General features: G+C 44.4%; 1 protein-coding gene across 2 annotated transcripts in view; it reads left to right on the top strand.

Moving 5' to 3' along the window:
- Positions 1–137: 137 nt before the first annotated feature.
- Positions 138–9,972, top strand: part of dock1 (dedicator of cytokinesis 1) — a 220,843-nt gene continuing 211,008 nt past the window's right edge. For both annotated transcript variants that reach the window (XM_076298676.1, XM_076298674.1), the window contains exon 1: positions 138–290. In XM_076298676.1, the coding sequence (XP_076154791.1) occupies positions 242–290 (49 nt within the window). In that variant the 5' untranslated portion in view covers positions 138–241. The remainder of the gene's footprint in view (positions 291–9,972) is intronic.

Raw genomic sequence — 9,972 nt, 5'->3', positions numbered from 1 at the left:
ACTCATTGTCCCGACTAAACTTTTCCAACAAGCTGTTTTACGCCGGTCCTCTTGTGACGCCAAATACCACATGACAAAAAAGTTTCTCTATGCTCGCACTCTACCCCCTTGTGGATCATCCAGTTATCGGTGGAAAATGGCGGCTAGAGGTGGAACAGTACATCAACAGTGAAAACAAAAAGTCCAGAGAAAACTGAAGGAGCTTCACTAGACACGACTCAGGCACTGAAAAAGTTCATACATGAGAATGTCTCGCTGGGTGCCCACGAAAAAGGAGAAGTATGGAGTCGGTGAGTAACTTGCAAGCACCGCTGTGAGCTATACTCGCTACTTTGCATCCGATTGCACAAGTTTGGGAAGAACGGTGATTATGATATTCTTCCACTGCCCTGTCCCGAGTTTTCCTCATCGTTTGAGAGACCCATCGTTGTTTAAACGTTTCTGAGTTACATTAGTAGTATCAGTGTGGGTGTTCGTGATTTGGATACAGAGATACTACCGCAAGTTTGAATAAATGCAAAGCCCTGGGTCTTCCTTGTCTTTGTAAGCGAACAGTGTGGATTGGGAATTGACAGAGGCGCGCCTAGTTGTAACAGTGTTTCCTGTGTTGCTGGGCCTGCACGGGAATCACTGGAGCTCTGATTATGCCTCTGGACGCCCATGGCTACATCTTGAAAAAAAAGTACTGTTTCTGAAACCACAGAAAAGTAAATATATAGGCTGTTTTGTAGTAAAAGTGTGCCCGTAGTTCTATCCATTCAGCAGTTTTTTTTTTTTTGCGAAATGTTATTCCAGTCATGCAATGATCACTTCAGCACTCCCGTAGGCTGTTAGCATAACGCGTCTGTCAGTATGGGATTTGATCTCTCCACTGCTCATTTGAAAAATATTATACAAGAAAAGTTTTTCATTTATGTTCCATTTATACTCTCCTCTCTTACCTAGGTAGGCTAAATGAGCATCATTATAGCTTATTATATCCTAGCCTACATTGACATTTAGGGTCATGAATAGTTTCCACATTATCTTAAACATCATAAACATAACTTAATCTGCATTTTATAACTATTCTCTTTTTAAAAAAAAAAATATTTTAAACCTTTTTTATAGTCCGTTGCATTTTCCTACTGTTATGTAGGCTACTACTGTGGTTGTGAGTTGAAATTGTATGATCAGTTACCAACTAGAACACAAAAGTGTTACAATATGTTGTAGGCAAATCACAAGGTCTGCAGGAGGAAACTTTTGGGAAGACAGTGAATGCACAATACCGTCATTTCCCAACTATTAGCCGCAGACCCTTTCAAGAGAGTTCCATTATCAGCATCATAGTTGGCCCACAAGACTTCCTTTTTAACATTCCATATGTTATCTTAATGCAGAGGAAGTAGATTGGGACCCAAATAGAACGTTCAAGCATTGTTTTTGTTTTTATTGTTGAAAGGGTCTCAAACTCAAATGAGCTGGGGGCCAATTCTGCCAACGTCATCTGATTGGAGGGCCGGCTATTTCTGAAAATGCAATATTCTTTTTTTCAAATACCACACAAAACTGCAAACAGAAAGTGCAAATGTTTTTATCTAGTTTTAGACACCTGTGCTAGCAACCTTAGCTTATAAATAAAATAATGATAAAAATAAATATTAATACAAATTATAAAACAAATGAAAAGCATAAAAACAGGTATGTGTGTGTTTCACACCAAATAAAAATATTTTCCTCTCATAACTTTTTTAAACCTGGCAAACTATAGGCGTCAGGGTTAAGAAAGCAACACCATTGGATTTTTATATCAAAATTTCAAAAGGCCATGGCTTGAAAGTGGTCAGAGATAAAGTCCTAAAATCTTTGAGTAAAACAAAAGTTTATGAAGGGGGTAAATTTACCCATCTAATTTGCCACTGGATGGCAAGCACCTCAAATTATGCACCTTTCAGTAAATACTGGATGAACATATTTGAGCAGGTTTACTTTCCTTTTTTCATATTACCCACATAACAAATTAACAGGAAAACACCTAAGATGTATACCAACACCTAAGATGTATATGGTTTCTAAACCACAAGGCCTACAATAAAGTATTCTGGTCAAATCAGTTCCTATCGCGGGTAATCTGAGTACCCAGAAGTTCGTATCATATTGCGGGTGATTTTGTAGTTTAGAGCCCTATTTCTACAAGACCTGCTGTCTGTACCACGTCCATTACGGACACTATCATCACAATTACCACTGCAGCCTCCAAGCTATGTTGGGCAGAGGGACGAAATAAGCATGGTATGCTTAGTGGACACCGTCGTATACACGCAGACGCACCTCCATTCAATAGACGATCGATCATAATCTCCGAAAGGATATTCTCCTTCAGATTTAAAATAGGTGAATAACATAGCCTACCTAAGACTTCATCACACGTAAACGTTTTTCAACATTTGGTGTAGGCCTATTTCTGCTTCAATTTATGCAACACTATGGCCTGCATCGCTTCCGCGTCATTACAAATGCACGTCTTTGTGTTTCTCGCGTGTAATACAAGTATTTCCTGAAAACTTTGCGCAGCGATTTTGGGTTTGAATGAAGCTCTAGATGTCTAGCACATAGTGGAGCAGAGTGCAAATGAGATTTGTCACCGTACTTGGAACTATCGTCTATTTTAATCAGTAGCGTTGTTTTTCGCAATTAAAAAGTCTCAAGGACCGGATTACATTATTATTTTGACATACGTCGCGGGCCGGAAGTGGGCCGGACGCGGGCCGGATTTGGCCCGCGGGCCGGGTGTTTGAGACCCCTGGTCTATACATTGATTTAGCAACATTTCTTCAGCTATGAGGTTAATAAACAGGGGGCAGTTAATATGGTTTTGTTTCTTGTAACTTGCATAAAACACTGTCCTGCGGCTTATACACAATGTGGCTAATACACAGGAAATTACTGTAATAATCATGTATTAGTAATCAGCGTAGGACTTTACATACATGACTGGCAGTTTTCTTCTGAACTACATGACTGGTAGTTTTCTTCTGAACTACATGACTGGTAGTTTTCTTCTGAACTACATGACTGGTAGTTTTCTTCTGAACTACATGACTGGTAGTTTTCTTCTGAACTAATGGGAGGCTAAAAACAGTGTGTGTGAAGCCACAGCTCTGCAGATTCTCAGTAGACTAGCAACTAGCGTACTGTTCAAAATAAATGTCTGGTTTCCCTTTACACGCTCACTTTCTGCTCTCATACAGACTGCAGGGTTAAATGATGAAATCCACAATATACCACAAGACTTTTGGTTAATAGAAATAGTGCTATAGTCAAGAAACTGCCCCAGGTGGCAAAATGATATCTGCATTTGGATGTTGATCAGCACCACACTGGTCTGCTATCAGCCCACCATCACCTTTACCTTAACTGGGTATGAATATTGTGAATTTCATAAAATCTTAACAGTTTCTGATTTATATCCTTGTTGTCAAACTAACTTGTCAAACTAAATATGTTAATGGTTGGTGAAAACGAATGAAGAGGTAATGAATGAAGAAAATCATTTTTTAGCAAGTGGCAAAATGGTGGGTTGTAACTCCCTAGAGGGTCCTCCAAAACCCAATGAGCGAAAGACTAATGCAGACCGTTGGATCTGACCCCAGTGGGCCGGCAGTGGTCCATTGGGTCTTTGCTATCTGGGTTGTGGTCTGGATTTACAAATAAAATCAACTCCACTTTATCCCACTGATGCTATGTTTGGCAGCAGACCATTGTGAGAAGTCAAAAAAATGAATTCACTTTTGATATGTGTTTGTATCAAGCATTCCAAAGACATTTTCTCTCTGAGTCTGAGAAACTGTATGAACAAATAGGATTAACTAGAAAGTCTACAGGCATCATCAAATGCAAACATCTGAAGAACAAGGCCCCACAGATTTAGGCCCTGTAGGAACATTTGAATCACTGCAACAGTGTCTGTTCTAATACACACAGCAGTAGCCAACCCCAATGAGACATTTCTGTCTATTAAGTAAGTCTGGTGGTTGAATTCTCTGATGGCTATAGCCTGTTTTTGTGCAACACAAAGAATTGGCCTGGGTCATAGGAGCCTGGCCTCTTGTCGGCTGCAGAGCATTTGCCTGGTCCCAGACCTGTGTTCTACCTGGAAACACTTAGGGCAAATCCCAGACTGGGTGTGATCAGGCCTGCAACAGCGTGGGACTTTACCGGGGTCATGGCCGTAGCAACTTGGAAAGAGGAAGTGATTATGTCACACAGGAAATACAGGGGAGACCTGGGCTACCTGCCATGACTAATGCAGACCGATATCCTCCATGTCTGTAAAATGATCGCTTGATGTTGATCGAGTCAGAGGTTAAAAAATGAGGCCATTGTGTTTGCCATATCATTTTACTGTCACTGTTCATCTCTCAGCCTATTTTAAAGCCAGCCTTGTGGCTTCACTGTCTGAATCAGCCTGGGGTATTTTAAGGAAGTTAAAATAACACAATGGTTTAATGTGTTTGTGGCCCAATTGATGGTGCACCTATAATGATGCTGATAGTGTTGCAGCTGACAGAAGTTAAAAATGGCATTATGAAACTAATCGTAATATGATCTCATATTTGCTTATCGTGTGAACTGAATCATTTTTGGAAGATTGTCAGAGCTGCATCTAAACAATTGATAAGAGTTCCATCATAGCCTACTTAAAATGCTAATCTGGTTTCACTGTCAGTGAGTAATAACATTGTTTTTCTGTTCAGTGAAAAAGGATGGTTGAAGTAGCTGTTTAACAATGAAATATGTATGAAATGTTTGGAGGGGTTTTTGCCTTCTGACTGTAGCACTGAGATATGAGAGGAACTCTAAGGAGCGTGGATAAGGAGCTTCTGAGCTAGTGGCCGAGCCTATGTCTTACCATGATCTCATCACCATGGGCATTACGGACTGGCCTCATCTCCCTGCCTGTGTCAAACCCATGATGTCACTCCTGCTGGTCTGATTGGCCTTGCAGTTGAGGAGCGAGGTCCTGCTAGTGTGAAGAGTAGCATGGCATGATGCATCATCCCTTGTTCTTTGTGACCCGTGATCCTTGTTCATTCAAAGAAGGTGACTGCAATGCATGCCCAAGACAGTTGGGATTGTGAGCTGACTGTGTTGGTGTTTTCTCTTCTGTCTTTTTACAGATCTCAGCTGTTGTTGTGCTTAGTCTTGTCTTTTTTGGTGCACTTGTAGTTTTTATCTTTCATTCAGCTAGAAATGACCGTGTTTCCCCCTAGCAAGTGACACATGCAATTAGACAAACAGTGGTGAAAAACAGCTTCTAGTAATATAGTAATATTTCTGCTCTGCCTATTTGGCCCTAACTGCACAGCCGACTGCCCGACCCCACCCCCCTTTTTTTTTTGCTCAACAGTGGCCTGACCTGAAAGTAACGAGTTAGCTTTATTTGATTGTTTGTGTTGAGGAATCTCTGTACCATGTCCTTGTTCATGTCCTGCATTCCACTGAGGTGCTTAACATGCCTTCAGCACTGCTCTGAGGGCTCCTGGAATGAGACCTGACTGAGGTGAAACGCCCTCAGTGGATTGTCTGCGTGCTCAGGTCATCTGAAGAAGTTCTCAGAGGCCCTTAGGTGGCCATGTTTACACTGGGCATGTTCAAAAATGTGGTTGTCATGACATCACATTGTCCTCATTGCAACTTCAAAAAACAGTTAAAAATTGAGATGCCAGACTAAGCAGTGTAGGTGTTGGAGGGTGGTAAGGATGGCGGTGGGTGGTGTGATCACACAGGAACAGTGTAAGGTTTCAAAAGCAAAGGGTGTCATTGTTTTTCTTTTGAGCAGGTTTCCCCTCCGTTGTGTGATGAATTCATTTGCACTCCTTTTGATTGTTGTGTGGAGCGTGGTGTGGTTAAATGGCACTCCATTAGAGCGCCGTGGCTCTTTGAACAGTGGGCTTTTTTGTTGTGTGGTGACTGGAGATGAGCCGGGGATGAAAGTGTGTGCACAACATCAGCGAGACACACTCTCTGGGTGGCTCTCCTCCTCCGTCGAGACTCCTGAGCAGTATAAACATCTCATTGAATATGCATTTTCTGTATTTTTCTCTCTCTCTCTCTCTTTCTCTCTTCTCTGTCTGTTTTCCTTTCTGACACTGCCTCCCATGGATTATTCTGTTCATTATTTCAAACCAGGCCAGACACATGTCTGTCTGGAGAAACAGTGCAGATGGTGTGATTAGGGCTCTTGAGTTGTGTACGGCTGAGTATTTTTGTCTGTTGAAAGGCTACTGTGTACTGTGTCCCTTTCCAGAGCAGGGGGCAGGCCAGATAAGGAAACAACACTTCCTGTTTCCTTGTTCCCTCCCTCACATGTAGCCTCTGTGCTCCCGTCAGGACAATGCTGCAGCAACCCCCCTGCCTAGATGTGCTCCCGGCTTATCATACAACACCCTGTCATTAGAGTCCGAGGGGACCGAGAGGTGCTCAGGGGATTGTCTCAGAAGGATGTGTCGAAGGGATGGCTTTTTTCCCCTATCCTGCAGCCTGCGTCTTGGCATTGGCAGCAGCCGGGAAGAGGGAGTCTGCCACTGTTGCAAATTCCAGCCCCACCCAGGCAGCCCAGGCCGCATCAGGCCCCAGTGCAGACGGCTGGAGCCCCTGTCCCGGCTTTAGCGCTCTAACCCAGCGCTGCCCGTAGCCACAAATGAGCTGCTCTTTGTGCTGCTGTGGCATTGAGAGCAATTAAAGGCAGAGTCTGGTGTAATATGATGTGCCGTCGACTTTCCGTCCAACTGTCTTGTGTTGGCGTTTTCACAATTCCACCAGCGGTGTGTGCCTGCAGTGTTTTTTTTTGGGGGGGAATAATGACTAAAAGTTCTCGGCAGTTACAAGGTCACGAGGTTTTTAATTACCGCTGTGTTTTTGTAGTGGCTCTAAGTTAATGCAGTGCTTTGTTTGTCGTGGTGGAAACTTTAGGCCCATTGGCACTCGCTCCCTGTTTTGTTCTACCCAAAGCAGACAGCACTGGCAAAGGGGAGCCAACTTTGTGATTCCCAGTGATACGCTCGCGCTTGAATATTCTTTTTTTAGCTCAGAAGCACCTGCTCAAGTTCAGCCATTAGCACGGCGCGTCTTTCTTGTCTCTTTTTGTCTCTTTTTGTCTCGCTGCCTTTGCACAAACACGTCTTAACATAACGAGGCACCTGTTCTCATGCACCAACGTAGGAGGAAGGACCTGACAGAGCTGAGGTGACAGGAAAGAAGAAATATAACACACTCAGAGAGTGATCAGAGCGAGGGATAGAGTGATCAGAGAGAGAGAGAGAGAGAGACAGAGAGAGAGATGGGGAGGAGGGCTACACAAGAAAAGCAACAGGCAGATTGTGTGCAGCGGTGAGAGGTCTACCTGATCCGGATGAACTGAGTATTTATAACTATAGGGGTGATGAGACGCTGTGTGGAGCCCCCCTCCCGCCACCTAGACCCACGTCTTTGTTGCCTCTCGCCTCTCTCCGTGGTGACAGCCATGGCCACACGAAAACAGTAGGATTATTTTTGGAGTGCTGCATTCTCCCCTAGTGGGTGCAGTGCTGCACCCCCCTCCATGCTTGTTTATGTCTCTGCACTTAAATTCCAGGAAGTGTCACTTTGTGTCCTGGCTTTTGGCGACATCACCACCTCCTCTTTGCGAAGCAGTCACCCTCACAGCCGGCTCCATTTTTTTCTAGCCAATCAGAGGATGACTACAGGGACTGCTCCCGTGCTGATTCGCTGCAGGTTGCTGTCGTCTGACCCTTCTGCCTCCTTGACATGGCTGCGTGGTTGTTAAGCTGTTGTTGATGTTTCCCACCAGCGGCTAGTTTTCAACAGCCCACATAATAGGGCTGTCAAACAGAAGGCCCTTCTTCCTCTTTTTTTCTCACCTACGTGGTTGCTACTCTGCCAGTGTGAGAGACACAGAAAGTGCACTAAGTTTTGCTGACATCATACTCAACAAAACGGTTTTAACACACTGCCTCAGACACACAGACATCCACACTTGGACATCACACACGCACGCACGCATGCACCTGCACACACGCACACGCACACGCGCACACACACACACACACACACATAAACACACACGCACGCACGCTCACACACACACACATTTACACGCACACACACACAGCACATCTCGCCTCATTGTGTCCCACTGCTCTTTCTCGTAAAAGCCCTCCTCTGACAGTTCTGCCAGCCTTTGTTGTTGTTTGCCTCGTAATTGAAGAGCATTTTTTCTCCCGTTCTTGTAATGCCTCCGAGATGTTTTCATTCCAGCCCAACAGGCTTTTAGCTTCCTGCCTGCCTGGCGCTCTCACCTTTTTCCCTCTCTCTGACAGTCATTTTCTCTCTCCCTCCACAGCAGCACATTGAGTCTGCCCATTACACAGCTTTTGCCCTTCTTCCCCGAGAAAACCAATGATGTCCTTCAGTAGGAGTCGGCGGCCGCTTTCCTTCCTCTGTGAAGTCGCAAACGGCCAAAAAACTTCCCCGTAAGACAAATGGCAGATGCTTCATTTAATCAGCACTTAATGTGGACCCTCGCCTGCGACTCCCCGCCGCTACAAGGCCTACACCTCCCTTTAAATGCCTCTGTGTGGAAGTTAAAGGCAGAGGGGAAGTTAAGTGACCATGACAAAGTAGTCTCGGCTCTGCGCTTGCCCTTTAGTGAAATAGTCCTGTCTCATGTCATATTTTAATGGTGGCTGCGCAGGGAATCGGGAGATATAAGGATGTTCCTTTTACGGCGCACACTTCAACTGACATCTGGCAGTCCAGAATGCTCTTACTGTGGGGAAGATGAGACGCACAGACAAATCCTCACACAGGTTTGAGGTGCCGTGCTTTATAGAAAATGACAGTTGATAATGTTCTGCTCATGGTGGTGGTGGTGGTGGTGGGGGAGGGGGGGGGGGGGGCGGGGGGCATTGCCGTGACATTTCACAGGGAGCCCGTTACGTGCTGTATTACTCCTCAGTCAGAGTCGGGGCCAGTCACATGAGCTTGGGATTGTTTTAGTGATGTCTGTTTGAAGGACTTTGATATGATGCTTTCAACAGTGTGTAGTTATATGTCTAATGTTGGCAAAGCCCATTGACACTGAAATAAACCACAACTCCAACTGCACAACTATAACATTCTATACCAATTTAATATAAATGACAGTCATGATCATCATCAGAAGAGCAACTGTACATAATTCGAAATCGTTATTTTATCAAATGCACTTAAGTGTATATATTAGCCTGTTTTATATTCCGAAGGCAAGTAAGTAAAGGGTTAATGGATTGCCAAGGCAGCCTAGTTTGTATGAAAGGACATGCAGCAGAAGACAGGGCTCCCAGGAGTCACTCATGCACTCAGATCATCCTAATCATCCTGCCATTGTCTGAGGCTCTGCCTCTTTGGCCTCTCCTTGCCAAGCAGCTGTTTGAAGACCAAAGATGCTCTCCATGTCTCTGTGCATGTCGCTGGTGCGCATGCGCCACTCTTTGACAATGCCATGTCTATTATGTTTATCATCTCGCTCCATCCCAGTCCCCTGCCTTGCGCCATCCCTGAGATGGACAGCTCCTCTTTCGTCTGCGCTCTGGACAGCCTGCACTCTCTCCCCTGGGCACAGATGGTTGATGTGGGGGCTGTGACAATGAGAAACAAAGGTTAATTGCACTGCCAGATCTGTACCCAAGCATACAAATGAACTCTCATTAATATGGATGCTCGCTTAATGGTACATAATGACTTCAGTACTGTACCAGCCTACCTCTCCATGAAAAATCTCTGGAAATTTTGGATTTACTACTGTGCATGTGTGTGTTTTCGTGTTTTCGTGTGTCTTCGTGTGTCTTGATTTTTTTTGTCCTATTTGTTTTAAGTACAAGGTTTTCTTCACTGTTATGGGGGCGGCATGATGTTAACCAGACTGGTGTATTGAGTTGGCCGCCAAGA

The sequence above is a fragment of the Alosa pseudoharengus genome, unplaced genomic scaffold (assembly GCF_046254945.1).
Source record: "Alosa pseudoharengus isolate Yale_2024_CS ecotype anadromous, Long Island Sound unplaced genomic scaffold, YU_APseudo_1.1 YU_APseudo_1.1_scf_21, whole genome shotgun sequence".
NCBI lineage: Eukaryota > Metazoa > Chordata > Actinopteri > Clupeiformes > Clupeidae > Alosa > Alosa pseudoharengus.
The sequence above is the reverse complement of the archived record's forward strand: the minus strand, read 5'-3'. Positions and strand labels throughout refer to the sequence as shown.